Source organism: Leucopleurus acutus (genome assembly GCF_964270905.1).
Source record: "Leucopleurus acutus genome assembly, chromosome: 1".
Classification (NCBI taxonomy): Eukaryota; Metazoa; Chordata; class Mammalia; order Artiodactyla; family Delphinidae; genus Leucopleurus; species Leucopleurus acutus.
The window spans coordinates 137039051-137059204 of record NC_139142.1 but is presented as its reverse complement, the minus strand read 5'-3'; the positions used below and the strand labels follow the sequence as shown (position 1 = coordinate 137059204).

The following is a 20154-nucleotide window of genomic DNA, read 5'->3' as shown; positions in this document are numbered from 1 at the left end:
AATATGAGGTTATATCTTTTTTGATTCATTATTGTAGAAAATTAATTTCTTTTTAAAAAATTTTATATTGAAGTATAGTTGATTAACAATGTGTTAGTTTCAGGTGTACATCAAAGTGATTGTTATACATATACATGTATCTATTCTTTTTCAAGCTCTTTCCCCATTTAGGTTATTACAGAATATTGAGCAGAGTTTCCTGTGCTATACAGCAGGTCCTTGTTGGGACGAGGTTTTGTCTTCTCAGCTTCTCTTGTGTGACTTGCAGAGCACAGGGGCACGGTAGGCACTTAAGTGTGGGTTGAAAGAATAAGTGAGGGCACACTTCTCCCCCTCCCCACCTTCCCGGATTATCCAAAGGCACCCATCATGTACTGAGGAGCCCCATGCCCCTGATTAGTACAATGTGAGTTAATGAATGGCAGAATTGCTACCTGAAGACCAGCACGCCCACTGCAGAGAGCCCCTTCAACAAGCAGCATGCAGTCTCAGAGTGAGGTCCTCAGCCCACCTCCACAGCAGAGTGACCACAGTGCCCATCAGGACTCCCTGATCTTGGAGACAATTCTTTGCAAGTGTTCCAGGCAATTCCCATGCATTTGGACTTTGAGAACACTAGGGAAAGTGTGAATTTGTGTGAGGCAGCGAAGTGGTTTGCAGCCTGCTGGATAGCTGTTACCAGAATGCTCGAAGTTCAAAGCATCCTGACTCAAACTGGCTTAAACAATAAAGCGGACTCATTGGTCACATAACTGGAAAGTCCTTGGGGGAGTGGACTGAGGGGGTGGCTTGATTCAGGGGACCAGCAAGACCCTCTTGGACTTGGTTTCTCCATTCTGTCATCCAGCATCTGCCTCATCCCAAGGCCAGATCTCCCTTCCCCACCCAGACCCCTATCAACTTCCAGACATACGTGATTCTTTGTCCCAGCCAGGGAAGGCACGTGGGGGTAAGAGAGGAGACACTTAGTTCGTTAGTTAATTCTAGTGGTTCTTTTAGAAGAGGAAGAATGCTTATTCCCAGAAAAACTTCTTCCTTGGTCGTGTTGCCCTTTCTTAAACTATGGCCCGGGGATGGCAATACAGTGATTCATTTCAGCCTAAACCACATGCCTCCCCCAACACACGTGCAAACACACACACACACACACACACACACACACACACACACACACACACACACACACACACACACACACACACACACCCCAGAGATAGAATCAGCTTCCTCCAAAGACTGTGGCTGAATGGGAGAGGTGAGGATACCAGAATAAAAACCAGGGTAGCTAGCAAGAGGACAGCGATATCGGGGAGCCAGGCACAATGCCCACTACTATTCCTGCGTGAACCTGGGCCTTCTCAAAACCCAGTCCCCTCCTCTGGGAAACCTTCCAATCCCTCCCCCATTCTGTGCACCCACACACCACCTGCCCTCATCCACCTATCCATCCACCCACTTATTATGTTCCTGGGGTGTTGGGGGCTAAGTGCTCAGTGTGAGCCAGAGATTTCTACCCCAGTGGTGTTTTCAATCTGGGCAAGGAGAGGAAAGTTAATCAAATGATTACGCTAGTTAATGTCTAGTTTCTTGAGTAAGTACAAGGAAAAAAAATGAGAGTTGTGGGGGAGAGAATGAGCTTGTGTCTGGGCACCTGACCTGCTAAGGATGCGGGGCTGGGGAGGGGGGCTTCAGGGAAGGTTTTCCCGAGAAAGTGATCTGGGACTTCTGCTCTAGTTTTCACCACACAGGCCATCCTACCCTCTGCCTCAGCTGTCTCCCTTGCTAGAAAGGCCAGCCTCCACACCCATGGGTTTTGGTCCAGGGCCTGATTTAAAGCTTATGCAACAAATGTGCATTGAATTTAATTGTCAGTGGTTAGAAGCGCTGGGAAGGAAGGTGGCTAGGTTCCAAAGAAGAGCTTCACTGTTATGGTAACAGTGGGCACAGGGTCCTTCTGCATGCTTTGGAATGCCTCAGGGGTGGGGGGTGGACAGCGTAGAGGTGGAAGGGGGATCTGCATTTATTCCAGGGCCAGGAGAAGCACTGTGGCCTTTACATTCCGAGCCCCAGGGTGCAGGAGAGTAGGGGGTTGTCTCAGAATGCAAGCTGGATGGACATCCACTCCCCTTGGCCATGAGAGACCCGAGTCATGGCCCGTGTCCCTGAGTCACCTTAGGTACCCCTCTGAGCTCTCGGAAGCTCCTTCCTCTGGGACATGAGAATAGAAGCCACTCTTCCTGAACAGACTCTGAATTTGGTGGTAGTGGTGGTGTGGAGGCAGTCGCTCCACTGGTGAGGTGGTTCCCAGGAGCGGTTCTCTGGAATTTTCTCCTAAGGCAGAGGTGGGGTGGAGGCAGAAGGAGAGATCCGGAGCGGCGTCGAGGCCGCAGCCCGCCGCCTGCCCAGGTGGCAGAGGGGCCGCGACTGGCCCGCAGCCAGAGCCCAGCGGTGTCCGGGCGCCCCTCCCCGCCGCTCGAGCCCTCCCACTTCCTCTGAAGGAGCCGCGGCTGTCAGGGAGCCGGGCGCCGCGCGCAGTGCAGGCTCGGGGCGCCTCGCAGAGGAGGCTGTCGCTCTGGCTCGCCGCCCCCCGCCGCTGCTCCGCACCGCGCCCCGCCGCCGCGCCGCGGACCATGGACCTGACCAGGGGCCTCCTGGTGGCGTGGGCCCTCAGCCTGTGGCCTGGTACGTGCCCCCTTATACCCCCCCACCCCTCCGCCTCCGGGAGCCCCTCCCTGACCCGCCGAGGCCTGGGATACAGCTGCCAGGAGCCGGTCGCGGTGCGCTCCCAGGGTCCGACCTCGGCGGCTCTCGGGGACGTGGGTCCCTCGGGAACTGGCTGCAGTCGAGCGACTCCGCCAAGTTCCGCGCTAGAGGGAGGCGCGCGGAGGCGGCCAGAGGCCGGGACTTTGGTGGAGTTGAAGAGACTCGAGTTGAAAAGCGCCGAGGGCTGGTGGCCCCGCCGGGCTCCCTGCTTACCTCCAAGCGCCCCGCCGAGCTTTCCGCGCCGCCGCGGGGGTCACTCGCGGTCCCGGGAGCGCCGAGGGCGCGCGTCCTGAGCGAGGGAAGGGGTCAGTCAGGGCGCCTGGAGAAAGCATCCCTAAGAGTGGAGAGCCTGCTGCGGCGGTCCCAGGGAAGGGGGGGTGCTGGGGGAGAGCCGGGAGCCAAGAGCCGCCCAGGGTCCCTCGGGCCGGAACGGAGCGCAGCCTTGAGGCGGTCGGCGCCCAGGCTCTGGTGAGCCGTCGCGGGCCTAGCGGAAGGCTGCGGAGAGCAGCTCGGCAGTCCAGGGCTCCCGAAAACATTACCTGACCCTCGAGATAGGGACGGGGCATCGCCCCCCCCAGCCCGCGCTCAGAACTGTGCGCTCATTCAATAATGCAGGGGATTCCGCCATCGCTGAGACGTGCGCCGCCGCCTAATGCACTCCAGGTGTCGCGGCGCGGCGGGGACCCCGGGCCGGCGGGGCGGGCGGCCCGGAGCGAGAGGCCAGCCCGGAGCTATCCTCACTAGGGCACCCGGCCCGGGAGTCCCCACACTCCGAGTTCCGGCGCGACCCGCCCTTTGGTGGCGGCGGCCAGAGGCGCTGTTCTACGGATCGGGAAAGCTTGCGGGACCCCTCCTTGGTGTGGCCGAGTGCTCTGGCGGGGACCAGCACCTCGGAAACTGGCCGAAGGGCCTAGCCTCCCCTTCTGCGTGGGCTCCAGGTCTGGGCTGGGGCCAGTAGTAGGAGTCAGATGCGGTGGCAGGGGGAGAGGCGCCCTCAAAGAACACAGGTGGAGATCCCCCAGCCCAAGCAAGCTCACCCAGTCCCGGGGTACTACGGGAAACAAGTGCACCCAGTGTCGGTCTGTAGTGGAGGTTCTGGGAGAGCCTGTAGTTGAAAGGGGCTGTGCCGGTGGGGTTCAGTTCAGATCGTAGAGTCACAACTGAAAACAAACATTGATGCTTTAAGTTGGGGAGGAGAGAGCGTTGGGGACAGTGGGGGAAGAGCTGCGACCAGGCCAGCATATATCTAGAAACCGGCTGCCGGAGGAGGTGGTGAAGCCCTCTCTAGGTCATTTAGGCAAGAGGGGGAACTCTAGGAACTGCCTTCAAATCACTAGGAGACCCAGCCATAGAAAAAGGGAATTCACTCCTGTGTGACCCCAGATATGTGGCCCCACCAGAACTTGAGTTGAAGCGGCTGCTTTAGGGGCTAGAGACAGTCCAGACCTCAAGGGGCAAAAGCTTTGAAATCAGACCTGCCTTCCCGTTCTGGCTTTGCTGCCTACTAGCCGTACAGCCTTAGGCGTGTTATGCAATCTCTACAACAGGTATCCTCCTCTGTGAATGGAAATAGATATTCTGAGACCATAAAGCTGTTGGCATGATTAAGTCAGGCTGGCCCTGTAAGAAAAGTTCTTAACACAGGGCTTGGTACACAGTAGGGCTGAATCGGTGGTTGATAATGATAAAGCAGGGATGGAGGGGGTAAGGGCGTGCAGTGAAGGACAGGGACAGGATTTGTGACTCAGAGCTCCCTTCATATGGAGAAAACCACTTCTGAGTTATGTCTGGTCAGTCTGAGCTCTTGAAATATGGGATTCATTAAACATATCAATCAGTGTTGGAACAACATCTGCCTGCAAGGAACTGGGGGTGGGGCCCAAGCATGTATGCAGTCAGGGCCCTGCCTGTAGCTGAGAACAAGGTGAGACCAGGGAAAGCTAAATAGAAGCACTGGGGAGTGAATGGCACAGAGAAGCTAAGGGCTGCAATTCGAACAGGAGAAGTCAGTTCCGCTTGAATAAGCCTTCCCGCAGGAGGAGATAGCATTTGGACTAGGCCTTAAAGGAGTGTGTAGAGTGTGGATAGACCTTACAGTGGGACTGTTTGTACATTAGAGTGTTATTTCCTGGAACTACAGTAGTTAAAGAACAAAAAGATGAATATTTGAAAACCACAAAGATGACTGTGGTCAGTAGTGACTCTGGAGATTAGAAGGGTCACAGAGGTCATTGGGTCCATTCCCCCCAGCTCCAGAGCAGGACTGATGTTGATGTCTCATCTGTGCATCACATGGATTCAACGTGAGGATTATCAGGAAGCTTGCCTACTGGTGATGGCACAGTTTGGCTGGGCAGGGACTTGTCACAGGCCACGTTGGTGGGGGAGTCCTCATTAAGGCCATTATGAGTTCAGAGCCTTGATCTTTCCAGAGCTTCTGCTGCAGGCTGTGAAGGGTGATGAGATGGGCAGAACTATCAAGAAAGCCAGAAAAAAAGTGGACAGGTCCAAAGACTTCTATAGCTGACGTTCAGAGAGAACAGACCCATTGATCAGAACTTGCCTATTGTAATGCATATGATTAGGAAAAAGAATATATATATGTATAACTGAGTCACTTTGCTGTACAGCAGAAATTAAACACAGCATTGTAAATCAACTATACTTCAATAAAATTTTTAAAAATAAAATAAAACTGAAATCCTCCCAGTTTGGAAGCAGAAAAAAAAAACTCAGTCTTTACTGAGCACTTGTTACCTGACAGGTGACATAAAGACACATAGGGAGATCAGACAGAGCGTGGGGGTGAAGGCCCTGGGGTTTCACTGCCTGGGATGGGTCTGGCCTCTGCTAATTGGGACTCTGTTTCCTTGGCAAGTTACCAACCAGCTCTGTGCCTCAGTTTTCTTATCTGCAAAATGGGGATGATAACAATAGAACTTAAAGAGTATCCAAAGATTTATGATGTATATAAAGTACTTGGAAAATTGCAGGCACATATTGAGCATTTAGGAGTTTGTCTTTCTTCTCCATCATCATCATCATCATTGCTCATTACTGGCCATTGAGTAAGGGATCTAAGTAAGGATGCAGAGATGTAACCTTCATATTTCATACTCATAAATAAACCTAAACTTTCCTAATCCCTTCTCCCAAAGGCCTGGCCCAAAATCTTGGTCATAATGGGAACTCAGGGTTTTTTGTTTTTGTTTTTGTTTTTGCCATTGAGGCTGTCTTGAAGTCAGTATGATCCTGGCATGAGTGTTTTGTGTCGTTGGAGAGGAGAAGAACCATACCGCTCCCTTATGTGTCCTTGTGGGTGGGGGTCTTATTCAGCAGAAAAACCTTGTATGGAAAAGGCACAGTACTGGGCACCACAGGTGTGCAAAGACTAAAAAGATCCAAGTCCTGCTCTCCAGCTTGGGAAGAGCAGGGAAGGAGATAAAGTTTGTCACTTTGCCTCCCCAGTGCCCGCCCCGCTGGGAGCTTGTCAGCCAAGCCTCTCAGCCACCATCAGCCGTGGAGCTTCTGGACCCTTGCACAGGCAGACCCTGGGGGCCCTAACGAGATGAAAGTGGAATATGACCCTCTTTCTTCTTATTCACCATGCCCCTATCTCTACCCTGCAGTGGATCCCCCAGAGATGGGATGTCTATCCCCTCAGCTAGACATCCTCATTGTTCCCAGCCCACCCACAGGGCTGTGGGTCCTTGAGAAACTCAGACAGCAGCTCACCTTCATTTTGCCCTCTGTGAACCTCTTTGTCTCCCCTCCTGCAGTGACAGCTTCCTCCAGCAGCAGGGACTTCCCTTCCATCCTCTCCCCTCATTGCTTAGGAAGGAACTATGGTCTTAGCTGGCCTAGCTTGGCTCTTGCTGTATAGAAGGGAGTTTTTGGAGAATTAAAAAGCCCTCTTTTCTCTCCTTAATGCCTGACTTTGGAGATTCTTGTCTCACTACAGGCTTCCAGATCTTACTTACATTGTTCTATTGCAGTTGCAAAGAGAGAGGATCCATCACCATCCTCCCCAGGTAGTGACAGCCTCTGGCTGGCTCAGGGAGGGTCAGCTACAAAACAAGCTTTAAACATGCACTAACACATTCCAAAAATGGTGTCTTGTCTGGCCCTCATAGCTTAACGCCCCTATCCCAACACCACCGAACCGTGGGCTACCCTCAGGAATTGATAGCCATTTGAAACTATTTTCCCAAAACGATTATGAGCTCCGAAGTCACCCACACGCCCTTAGTGTGGAGTGCTTGCTCTAGAGAGCTGTGGTCCAGGAAGGAGGGTCCCCATCCCCCAACATGTAAATCCTGAGTGTACCAATTCTTAGTTGAAAGCCCGGAAGGTTACCAGCCAGGGGAGAAGGGGAGGAGACTGGAGTCAGCCATCTCGTAAGCCAAAAATAAATAAGCTCCCCCAAAATTCCATGAAGGGTTTTCATACTCTGTACTTATGACCTTCACGAGATGAATAAAATTCCTCCTGGAGGAAGACGTCAGTGTGGTCAAACATGCCCCCATCTCCACCCCCACCGCCTCTATCCCAAACTTCCTCCACCTTCGAGCTTACTGAGCTGGAGTGATGATCATTACGTGTGTGGCCTGGGAGCCCAACTGGATTCAAATCCTTTCTGCTTGGGTGACCCTGGGTAAGTCCCTCTGGGCCTCATTTCCTCATCTGTAAAATGGGTAGAATAACGACTTCACAGGCTGATGTGTGCTTTAGATGAGCTCTATGTGGTTCACGCATATCAAGTGTTTGGAACAGCATCTGGCACCCAGGAAGCCCTCAGTGCCTGATACCAGGCACTGCGTCAAGCATTTTCTCACATCTCAGCTAGGCCTCGCTATGGAAGTCACTACAGCAATCACCAGGTTACATGTGAGAAGTTAAATGGTTCATCCAGGGTCATGCTGACTGATTAAGAGGCGATGTTTGGTGTTTGCCCTTAATCCACGCATAATGTCTCTTCAGGAGGGCACAGAAAGATGAATAAGATGCCCTTGCTGGAAGATACTGTCTGCAGGGAAAATGAGATCTGTACGCAAATGGCCATCCTCAACGTGGGCACGGGTCCAGGAGAAGCAGCTCTCTCCTTCAGACTCAGCTAGACAGCGATTTCCCACTCAAGATGCTGGCTTGGTGAGAAGTGGTCCTCACGCCCTGCCTTTTAATACGGGAGCCTCTCTCCCTCACTTGCCTCCCTGCTCGGGGCTGAGTGGGGCTGTACCATCTGCCCCCAAGTCCCAATATTCTGGGCCACTCTGACTGCCTCTCCAACCCTCCTCAGGGTCTAGGCTGGGCATTGCTCTCCTCCCTTCCCTGCCTCTGCTTCCCCTAATCAAAACCCGCTCTGAGCTCCAGGCCTAACGAGTTAATTCATGCTGCACAGCACTAATGAGTGATGACAGCTTCATGTGTCCTTCAGAGTGATTTGCATTTTAACTGGGCTGTGCCTTGAGCCAAAGGATCAAGGGGCTAATGATGGAATTTCAGGTACCAGGACCTGAAATAGGTGAGACCAAAAAGTTGAGGCAAGGGACCTGCCTGGCCTGGTTCGGCCCCTTACCCCACTACTCCATCGCCGATCAGATGGGTTCCACCTGGGCCCTTGTGATGATGGGCGGCATCCTGTAACATAGAAGAAGCCAGTCTGTGGCTTGGGTGATGCTGCCCTAAAGCGGGCAGAGGTTTTTCCATGTGGCATGTGGGGTGAGTTAGGCAAGTTGCTATAGCAGTGTGCTCCAGGATTCCAAACAGGATGACACAGAGAAGGGGCTCCTGCCTCCGTAGCTGGGGCTGACAGCTTTCTTCCCCCAGCGGCATCACCCAGCTGGGCCAGGCTACAGGAATCCTGACCCTGCAGATTTCCAGGACCTGTTTCTTTGCAAACTGGGCCTCAAGAAGGCCATGGAAAAACATGAAACGAGTAAGTGGATGCAGCTCCCAACAGTCTGCAAAGAGTGCTCCCGGGTATTTGTTCTGTCAGTCAGAATAGGCCAGGTGAGGTCAGAGGTCCTGTCGAGGCTGGTAGGTCCATTAGATAGAGGGGGAAACTGAGGCTTTTCAAAGTTAAATGATTTCCTGTGATTTCCCCAAGATCACATAGGAATTCAGGGACAGATCTTCTGGCCAAAGATGAGATTAGAAACCTAGTTTGCTACACTCGTCAGAGGAACTTAAGGAGCAAGCAGTGCTTCGGCCAAAGGAATGAAGTTCTAATGGTAGGTTTTCTACATCTGTGGCAGGCAGGTAGGACAAGATCATTGAAATCATTCTCTGTAGACCACTGGGGGTGTCTGCAGTCTCCACCGCCTGTCCTTTCTGTCTTGCCCATCCCCAGGCCCTCAGACTACTGCTTTCTCCTACTGCCAGGAAGAAGACCACAAAGTGAGGTCCATCTCCTCTCCTTCTACTGGAATTGCTCTTTTCCTGGAGCTCATAGCCTCTCATATTTGGTGACTGGTGGCAACCATAAGGTCCCATAAATAGTATGTAGACAGAGCTCTTCTCTGAGTTTATTCCCACCACTCACCACATATGCAGGATCAGCTACATAATCTGTGGGGCCCAGTGTGAAACGAAAATACAGGGCTCCTTGTTTAAAGACTATTAAGAATTTCAAGGTGGCCATGGCAGAGCATTAAACCAAGCGGGGGCCCTTCTGAGTGTGGGCTGAGCAACTGCTCACAGAGTTCTCCCTGCAGGCTTGTGAGTTGGCAAGGAAGGCGCCAGGATCCCTCTTGACACATGAAGAAACTGTGTGGCTCGTCCATTTGGCCAGTATGTACTGAGCACCCACTAAATCTCAGGCATCTCCAGGTTCTGGGAATTCCAAATCAGATAAGGCTCAGCCTCTGTGAGGGCAGGAAGGCACAGATCACACATGGGCTGCAGGGCCCATGCAAAGTGCTTGTGTCCATAGATGCAGGGGTGCCCATAGAGCAGTTCTGAAGGCACACAGCCAGGGCTAGGGAATGATGTTTAAGCCATGGAATTCAGAAGATGCTTCTGTCTCCAGTTACTGCCTCAAGACCCCTTTGAGAACCTTTGGGGGCGACCTTCAAGCATTTGATGCTGGGCTCTGGAATAGCCCTCTTGGCGAAAGCAAGAAGCCAGAACTTGAAATGCTGGCCTTTCCACAGCCACGGGTATTGGTGCTGCCGTGGTCCTGCTGGGCTAATCCTTCTAAACAGGAGGTCACTCCTCGGGTTCTTTACCTGCCCGCTTCAGCCTCCCCTCCTGGTCTGCAGACAATCAGCAAGTCCAGTGGTCCTCATTCATGGGTGAACAAGAGAATTATGGTGTAAAACAAAACTTCTCGCTGACCCCACCAGAGCACACCATCACTCTCCATGATGGAGCCTGGCCTTGGCTTTTTTTTTTTTTTTTTTGTGGTACGCAGACCTCTCACTGCTGTGGCCTCTCCCGTTGCGGAGCACAGGCTCCGGACGCGCAGGCTCAGCGGCCATGGCTCATGGGCCCAGCCGCTCCGCGGCATGTGGGATCTTCCCGGACCGGGGCACGAACCCGCGTCCCCTGCATCGGCAGGCGGACTCTCAACCACTGCGCCACCAGGGAAGCCCAGCCTTGGCATTTTTTAAAGCTCCCCAGTAATTCTAATGGGCAGCCAAGGCTGAGACTCACCGGTGTCATCTAAACCCAATCCCCAGTCAAGCAGAAGAGAAAACACTGTCCAGGGAAGGGAAATGACTTTCTCAGGGTGACAAACAGTCAGTGGTGAAACCAAGATGTAACCACTTGTCCTGCTTCCCAGGTTTCCAGCCCACCTCTCCAGCCTGCAGTTTCACAGGATTCATAGCCAGGCTGGGCTGGAGACACAGTGTGGAATCAGAGTTTGAGAGGCTGAGGCACAAGGGGGAATGTGAGATGGGAGTTGGTATTGGGAGGGTTATTAATTTAGTGACCTTGTCTGTGTCCCCCACAAGGCCATAAGCTGTTGATCGCTGTGTGGCCCCAAGTGGGACAGAAGAAAGCCAGAGAGGGGCTATGGGGACACCAGTTTAGCTGAGGATCCTGGTCAGAACTGCTCACAGACAGATGGACTGGCACGGTAGGAGGTGTCCAGCAGGGGTTAAACAGAGCCCATCAGGGTCATTCCAACCCTGCGATTCTGGGCCCCACTGAAGCTGTTGTGAGTGTTCAGGTGAAGGAAGCACCTGACTCAGGATGGGGACTGTCGAAGAGAAGCCCAGGTGGGGTGGGGAAGGGATGCTCCATCAGGAAAAAGAGGACAGGCTTGCCTGGGGGAGGCAGAGCAGGAAGCCCCTGGGACCAGCCTGAGGCCCAAACTCCCTCCTGCCCCCATCCACCCAGACCTTCCTCTGTAGCAGACAAAGTGAGGCTAAAACACAAACTGAGTGTGTAGTCACTTCCCCTGCTTAAAACCCTCAGTGGCTCCCTATTGCCTTAGGTTGAGTCCAGCCTCTTTAATAGAGCTCACCAGACCCTGAATAGCCTGCACTCAGGACTCCCCTCTAGCAGCACCATGTGCATGGGCACGTCTACACCCCTATGGCAGCTCCACTAAACTGAGCTTCTTAGTGTCTCAAACGCACCAGCTGTCTGTCCTTCACTCACATTGTTCCCTATATCCCATTCGACCCCCTCCTTTCTCCTGGCTGTCTCTCACTTATTCTTCAGGTCTTCCTCCTGAAAGCCTCACCTGACTCAGTCAGACCTTGGATCAGTTACTTTTGTGATCTCAAGATGTCTATACTTCTTACAGTGTTATACCCCATACACAACACGGTATTATAATAGCCTGGACAGCTTTGCCCACTGAACTGGAGCAGGGACCACATCTCCTATCGGTCTCTGTATTGCCAGCTCTCCCACAGTGCCAGACGTAGTACTGCTCAAAAAATGTGTGTTGAATGAATGTAAGAACTGTCTAAGTCAACAGAAAGATATTTAAGGGCAAGATAGATGTCTTATGTTTCTTTGCAGATGCACCGCCAAGAGGTCCCAACACAGTGGCCTGTATTAGGTGCTGTGCTAGGGGCTCTGAGGGATAAAAGTTAAGAGATAAGTCCTGTCCTTCAAAGAGTTTATGGTCTAGTAGGAAAGAGATCTTTGGATAAATAACTAATACAGGGCTTCCCTGGTGGCGCAGTGGTTGAGAATCCGCCTGCCAATGCAGGGGACACGGGTTCGAGCCCTGGGCCAGGAAGATCCCACATGCCGTGGAGCAGCTAAGCCCGCGTGCCACAACTACTGAGCCTGCGCTCTAGAGCCCGTGAGCCACAACTACTGAGCCTGCGCTCTAGAGCCCGTGAGCCACAACTACTGAGCCCACGTGCCACACCTACTGAAGCCCGTGCACCTAGAGCCTATGCTCCGCAACAAGAGAAGCCACCGCAATGAGAAGCCCGCACACCGCAACGAAGAATAGCCCCCGCTCGCCACAGCTAGAGAAAGCCCACGCGCAGAAACGAAGACCCAATGCAGCCAAAAAAAATAAAATAAAATAAAATAAGTAATACAAGGGAGGAAGTAATAAAAGCTGTAAGAGAGCTACGGATAAAAGACTCTGGAATTTGAGAGGTGAAAAAGAGATGATTTGTAACTGCAAGAAGAGCAGAGAATATATCTGGGGAACAGCCTGATGTTTGGTTGGCAGGATGCTGGAGTATGTGCAGAACTGCAAGAATGGAACATGGGCTGAGGCCACCGAGAGAGGACCTAATGCCAACTAAGGCATTTGGATATAGCAGATGGGAGCCACTGAAGGTTTTTGAGGGAGGGTAGAGCATGTTCTAATGTATGTTTTGAGAAGCTCCTTGGCGGGGCGGGGCGGGGGGATATGGGTGTAGGTTGAATGTGACAGGACAACAACTAGAAGCAAGTGGATTGCTCAGATGGCTACTGCAGCAACCCAGGCAGGAGGATGCCAGAGCCTGATGTAAAGGTGGTGAGAGGAGAGAGGAAGAGGGAACCTGTGAGGGGCAGAATGGAACATCCTTGGTTAGGGAAGGAAAAGGAGAGAATATGGAGGAGGCGGGGTGTTAAGGACCAGGAAGTTGAGTGGATCCTGGACATGTCGACTTTGCGGGGCTCTTGGACAGGTGGAAATGTTGGCTGGGAGCTTGGAAGTGAGTCTGACTTGGAATGTTTTGACTGGGAGCCTGTCACGTATACATGCTTAGTGGCACGCAGGCCTGAGAGAGAGGGAGAACCCGTGGCATGGGCCCTCCTGTCCCTCTATCCCCTTTCCAGGCCCAGAAGCAGTGATTCATGCCCCAAACTTAAAGAGAACCCAGATTCTGATTTTAAAAGCCTTTCAGAGCAGAGGAAACCAACGAGAAGGCCAGGCCAGACCACAAGCCAAACATCAACTGTGGAATGTGCTTGCTAATGACGGCGAGGCCAGCCAGGGGCAGACATGCTGGCCGGCTTGCCAAGAGGCCCCTCCGGTTGTCCGGAATATGTCAAAATGGTCACCGAGATGGTCCCTGCTCTTCCCTCTCTCTTCCGTGTGCATCTCTGCATTTGAGCACATCTTAAAACTAGACCCTCCCCCCACCCCCAGTCTGTAAGTTGCACTGGTCCCCATGATCCTAGCTGTGAAAGCTCTGGTCTGCCATCCGTCTTCCCACCTCTGCTCAGCCCGGAGGACTAGGACCAGGAGACAGGCAGGGGTCTGGGGGCTGCTCTGGGGGTGCCCAGAAAGGCTCCCGTGGCTTGTGGCAACCAACTGGTCTCCCTGCATCCGCCCTGTCCCTTGAGCTCCTGCACCCAGTAGCCAGAGGGATGCTGCTTGAATGTGGATGGGATCATGTCCTATCCCTCTGCCACGAACTCTCCGGGGCTCCCCTTCTTCTCTGGGTGAGAGGCTTGTGTGATCTGACTCCCCTGCCTTTTCCACCTCATCCTCTACTCCTCCCCCACTTGCTGCTTCGGCTCCACCCACACAGTTTCCGGAATGTTCTTCAAACATACCTGGCGCCTTGGGCTTCGCACTTGCTATTCCTTCTGCCTGGATGCTCTTCACCAAAGAGCCTCTCTCGCTTCCTTCGGGTCTGAACTCCAACACCCGCCTCTCATGGAGGCCTTTCCTACACCCCTAACTAAAATGTCAGCCTCCCCTGCATGCACCCCCTTATATAAACCCCCGTGCCTGCTTTAGTCCCGCTGGGGTATTTCTCACTAGCGAGCATTATTACCAATTTTCTTTATTCACCTTGTTTATTGTCTGTCTCCTCCAACGGAGTGTCATCATGAGAGCAAGAATTTCTATATGTTGTTTTACGTGTGTATCCCAGGGTCCAGAGCAGTGCCCAGCCAGAGGAGGCAAGTAATAAGTAGTCGTGGAATGAATGAATCAATGAAGACCTCCCCGCAGCCTGCAGCAGCCTGAAATCCCATTAGTTAATCCCCTTTGAGATAAGTAGCACCCTCTCCCCAGTCACCTTTCTTAGGATACCAGTCCCCTAGGCGTTCAGTCCTGACACTTCGCAGGCCATTGGTTAGTAAAGCCTTTCTTTCCAGACAAGAGTGTGGTGGTAGTTGCTGGCGGGCTGCTGAGGCGGAGGAGGGGATCTTGAAGGGAGAAGGGCCTTGAAAGGGGCAAAGGGTTCAGAGCAGGCAGCCCAGGCCAGCCCAGCTGGCCCCATGCTGTTAAGTGTTATTTACTGTGACTCAGAGAGGACACAAGGAGATGTGGGACAGACCTTGTTTTGACACAGAAAAAACCTAGGTATGTAATGGACTTCCCAGGGAACAGCGGGGTGGAGCAGAAGTTTAAAATGCCTCGTTTCCCACGGAAGGGTAGTGATTCAGACATCCTCCATGGACTGCAGAATGTGGATGTGTCCTCCGGTACCCCAGAAGGAGCTGGGAGTGCCCAGAGAAGATGGCAGGGGCTGAACAGTAGACCCCAATAGTGAACCAGGTTATGGTCCAATCCCTGGGAACCACCAGACCAGATTCTGCCCTGGTGACTGGGGAGATGACAATAAACCCATTGTACATGTGGGGAGACTGAGTCTGAGCCCAGTGAGGTTCATATTTGGGGCATGTAACCACTGACTTGAGGTTTGAATACCGGCCCTGGCACTCACTAAGTGTGTGACCTTGGGCAGCTCACATCCTCTCTTTAGAATGTATAATGGGAATTATAACGCCTACCTTGTAGGATTAGTATGAATAAATAGAAATAATACTGATTACCAAACAACATGTCTGGCAGGGATGACGTGCTCAATAAATGTGTACTACTTGCTAACAGTCATTGGGGGCTTCCATGAATCAGGCTTTGTTCTTTTTTTTTTTTTAATAAATTTATTTATCTATTTATTTTTGGCTGCATTGGGTCTTCGTTGCTGTGTGCGGGCTTTCTCTAGTTGCAGTGAGCGGGCTTCTCGTTGCGGTGGCTTCTCTTTGTTGCGGAGCACAGGCTCTAGGCGTGCGGGCTTCAGTAGTTGTGGCACGTGGGCTCAGTAATTGTGGCTCACGGGCTCTAGAGCACAGGCTCAGTAGTTGTGGCATACAGACTTAGTTGCTCCGCGGCATGTGGGATCTTCCCGGACCAGGGCTGGAACCCGTGTACCCCTGCATTGGCAGGCGGTTTCTTAACCACTGCACCACCAGGGAAGCCCCAGACTTTGTTCTGAGCACTCGTCTTCTCAATAATCCTAAAAGAGGGGTGCTGTTATCTCCCCCATTTTAGAGATGAGGAAACGGATGCATGTCGTTAAGTAACTTAGCCAAGGTCACCAGGGTCATAAAGTCACAGCCTGGGATTGGAACCCAGGAGGTCTGACTCCAGAAACTGCAATTCCCAGAGGTCACGTGACTTGACTGAGGTCTTGCAGCTGCCGATAAAAATGAGATCCAGACTCCAAATTCAGGTTTGATCATCTCCAAAGCCCATCTTCTTTCCTGCTTTCCCTGTACTGCTCACACAGCTCTGGCCATATCTGTGTAACATCTGGATTACTTTCACTTAATAATTTTCATTCAACTGACTTTAAATCAACTCAGTCTTTTCACTTACCTTCATCGTAAGCAATAATTGCTGTGAAACCTAAGTTTTGATTTGCTTGTAATTTTTTAATATCCATTAAACGTGAGTTGTCCAGTTTTAATGTTCACCCTTGTCCCATGTAAACTCTTCTCACCCATTATGCCCTAGGAGACACTAGGTCACCCTGTGCGGCTCTCAGCAAGGACAGGTGACCCCTAGTCCCTACTCATCCAGAACTGAAGTGCGACGGGGCTCAGGTTTGCCTGGGGGACGTTTTGACGAGACACACCTAGACTCCATTCATCTGTGGCATGATTTCTCAGCTGCCCTGGCTCTGTCTTCTTGGAGGTTTAGTCAAGGCCCCCTCCAGGGCTAGTATCCCCTTGGCACACACCGGGAAGAGTCCAGAGAAGTTGGCAGGTGTGGCCATTTTCTGTCGTGCTCAGCCCACCCCAGGGTGAGGCCCAGGAGGGCACTTTCATACCACCTGGTGGCCAGGTCCCTTAGTGTTTCTGCAGTGCTGTTTGGCTTGGCAGTGGCCCCACTGGACTGGTGCCCACTGCTGATGGAGACGGGCCAGGGAAGAGGGGTCTGCCCAGGGTGCCCCACTCATGAGGGCGGAGGGAGCTTTTATGTGGAAGCAGAGGCCAAAAGCCCCAGATCAAAGCTTTGGTGAGCATTGCACTGGCCTGGAGTTAGGAAGGGGGCAGGGAGGGATGTGTTAGGGGGAGAGCAAGGAACCACTGGGGAGGGCAGTCCAAATAAGTCTGTTGTCTCCATGGAAGAAGAGGAAACCCCCAATCCTCTCAGTAACAAGTGTCCTTAGAGGATGTAGGTTAAAGTGGAGAGGAGGTTGCTGCTTTCTCTGGGCCCTAGCAGCTCCAGAAAGGCCTCCTCTTCCAAGAAGCCCTCCTGGATCACTGTCAAAGTGATGATCATATTTCTGTGAGCTTCTCTATCATATCAGCTGCATTTCATCAGCTATCATCTTATCAGCTCCACCTTCCCTCTCCACAAGGCTGCCTGTCCCTCGGGCAGTGGGCACTGTTCACTACCTTCCCTCTTACCTTCTCCTCCCCTGTATAGCGTCCCACCATCCTGCCCTACCTCCAACTCTTAGGGTCTTGACACTGCCTCAGGCAGTTCATGCCAGCCCGCGCCCCTCTTCTTTAAACCTTGACTCCGCTCAGCCTGCTGGGCAGTAAAGCAGCTGCAGACTAATTCACACGGAGGAGTTCATGGCTAACTGAATATTAGACCTACCCTGCCTCTTCCTGATGTTATAGGAAAGGCTGTTTGAAATCAGCCATGGCTTAGCCCAGATGGACCAATCTGGGCCAACCCTGAATGGAGCAGAAGTGGAAACCAAAGCCTGGGACTGGATTACCTCTCTCACTAACTGGACCCTCCAAGCCTAGGGTAATGAAAAAGCCCTAGACTGTGGATGAGGACCTCTGGGTCAAGTTCAGGCTCCAATTCTAAACTTAAGTGAGCCATGTGCCCTCTTGAGATGTCCATTCAGTCCCTTCTAAAATAAATATTTGGCCTTCATGTTTCTAAAAGGTCTTCAGCGGCTGTGCTTCCATGCTTCTGTGAACGTTTCCTGAGCCAGAACCTTGACTCTGGGTATAAAGCCACGTGTAACACAAGAAAGAAGTTGACAACAGGAGTTCTATTTTATTTTATTTTAAATTTATTTTATTGAAGCATAGTTGATTTGCAGTGTTGTGTTAATTTCTGCTGTACAGCAAAGTGATTCAGTTACACATATGTATACATTCTTTTTCATATTCTTTTCTATTATGGTTTGTCACAGGATATTGAATATAATTCCCTGTGCTATACAGTAGGACCTTGTTGTTTATCCATTCTATATATAATAGTTTGCATCTGCTAATTCTAAACTCCGGATCCATCACTCCCCCAACCCCCTCTCCCCCTTGACGACCATAAGTCTGTTCTCTATGTCTGTGAGTCTGTTTCTGTTTCGTAGATAAGTTCATTTGTGTCATATTTTAGATTCCATATATAAGTGATATCAGATATTTGTCTTTCTCTTTCTGACTTATTTCACTTAGTATGATAATCTCTAGGTCCATCCATGTTGCTGCAAATGGCATTATTTCATTCTCTTTTATGGCTGAGTAGTATTCCATTGTATATATGTACCACATCTTCTTTATCCGTTCATCTGTCGATGGACACTTAGGCTGCTTTCATGTCTTGGGTATTGTAAATAGTGCTCCTGTGAACATAGGGGTGCGTGTATCTTTTTGAATTATAGTTTTGTCTGGATATATGCCCGGGAGTGGGATTGCTGGGTCACATGGCAACTCTAATTTTAGTTTTTTGAGGAACCTCCACACTGTTTTCCATAGTGACTGCACCAGTTTACACAGGAATTCTATTTTAAAACAACTTCAGCTAGAGCATGGGTGGCCCCAGTGCATGGTTGGCCCTTCATCATCCACAGGTTCATGAGGATTCCTGGGCTTCAGAGGCCTCTTGAGAGGCCTCAGCGTCGTGTCTGCCTGGGGGGGAACGTGGAACCTGAACATCCCAGATAAATAGCTCTCCTTGGCTTGCATCCCTCCAGTGACAGTTGGCTCACCACCTCACAAGGCCGGACTTTGTTTTCTAGCAAAGGCAGAGGGAATCATGAGCCCTTAACTCTCCTAAGGACCTAAAAGTAGGAGTGAACATTTGGGATAGTTTTGAAAGCATGAGTAACTGACATATACCAAAAACCAAAGGGTTCTGCATAACCCTCAGAGAACCAAAGCACTTCCACTCCCCAGCATCCTCCATCCCCACCAAGCCTAGCCAATAGCATCCAGCTTAGCTTGTGTTCTGGTGGATCTATGTTGAGCTCTGTGCAGAGGGAGAACTTTTCAAATGGGTAGGGTGTATCCACTGTAGGGCGGGCCCTGCAGGCTTGGAAGGGATGGGCCCTCACAATTCCTTTTTTTAGTTTGCATTCAAAGACCAGGGACAGACAGGCCCAGCAGTTCTCTGGGTCCTCACTGCCCTACTTCCTCTTCTTCAAGGGAAAGCCTTGCCACAAATTGCATATCCTGAGCTTTGTCCTTTTCTTACTTTGTCCAAACACCCCCTGGGCTGGGGCTAACCCCAGATGCCCAAGGCTCTTGATCCACACATTCATGACAAGCAGGAAACAATCTTAGGAGGTGGAAAACCAAAACCAAACTGTCTGAGCTCTTTGAGCTGGTTAGTATGTCAGGAAAGGGAAGGACTCACTGTCTAATTCGTCTCCCCTAGAAATGGCCAATGGCCAGGAACAGAGTGGGCAGGGCCGCCACGTACAGCTGTGCAGGCTGTGCACTTCATAACCCAGTCAACTACAATGTAAACAGCCCCCTCTACAGTTGTGTAGTGAAGTGCAGTGACCTGGGAGTGGGTGGTACAGAAATTGGTAACCGAGTACATAAATGGGCTTCATTAAATCCAACACAGGGACTTAGAGATACAGCATCTAGTCCAGTGTGTGCTTTTTACAGATAAAGAAACTGAGGGCCAGAAAGAAGAAGAAATTGGCCCAAAGTCGTAAAACAAGTTAGAAGCTGTGCTGGGATTAAAACTAGGGCTTCTGAAGCCAAATTCAGTGCTCTGAGTTCCCTCCCTCCCTGAGGCTCTGAGTATCACATTCCTTGTCTACTCCTTGTTAGCAGGTTAGTGTGTGAGGTTAGTGAGGTTCTTGGAGGCCTGAATATTTCTGTTCTTTCTCTCTCTTTTTGGTCTCATATTGTCTTATATGTCAGTAGGTGCATATTGAGCCTCTTTCGTGTGCTAGGCATTGTTCTAGATCCCGAGGATAAAGATACAGTCCCTTCCAGTGGAGTGCTGGTAAATGGTTAACAACCGATTCTGGCTCTTGGAGAGAGTCCTTCTTTGTAGCCATTTGCCAGTTACTGTGGTGTAAATCCTCCCACCATGGTCAGCTTTAAGTGACCAACAGGCATCACTGAACAGGAAGATTGCACACAATTGTCTCTTGTGAGCAGGGACCAGCACACCACTCGTTCCTTCCCTTGTAGAACTTAAACTCTAGGGGGAGAATAAGCAAATAGCTCTTGTAGCCATCTGTTACTATGTTTACATAATAAAAGAAACAAAGAAACTGCTTTGAGGGAGAGGAATGGATTCTCCATAGCATGGTCAGGGAAGATTTCTCCCAGGCTGTGACATTAAAACTGGAGATAGAGAAGGAGCTGCCTGAGCAAAGACTGGGGGGAGACTGTTCCATACAAAGGGAAAGACCTTGAGGTGGAAGGAGCTTGGTTTGAGGAGCAAAGAGGAAGGCAGTGTGGCTGGAAGCAGGAAGTGGTGAAGTTCATGGCACAGGAGCGGACTGATCCTGCAGGGCCTGGTGGGCCCTG

General features: G+C 51.3%; 1 protein-coding gene across 1 annotated transcript in view; it reads left to right on the top strand.

Annotated features, from left to right (window-relative positions):
* Window positions 1–2615: 2615 nt before the first annotated feature.
* The window catches only part of ITGA11 (integrin subunit alpha 11), a gene marked incomplete at its 3' end in the record, with an annotated part of 123230 nt that continues 105691 nt past the window's right edge, over window positions 2616–20154 (top strand). The window contains exon 1 of the mRNA XM_082846243.1: window positions 2616–2682. Coding sequence (XP_082702369.1) covers window positions 2631–2682 — 52 coding nt within the window. The 5' untranslated portion in view covers window positions 2616–2630. The remainder of the gene's footprint in view (window positions 2683–20154) is intronic.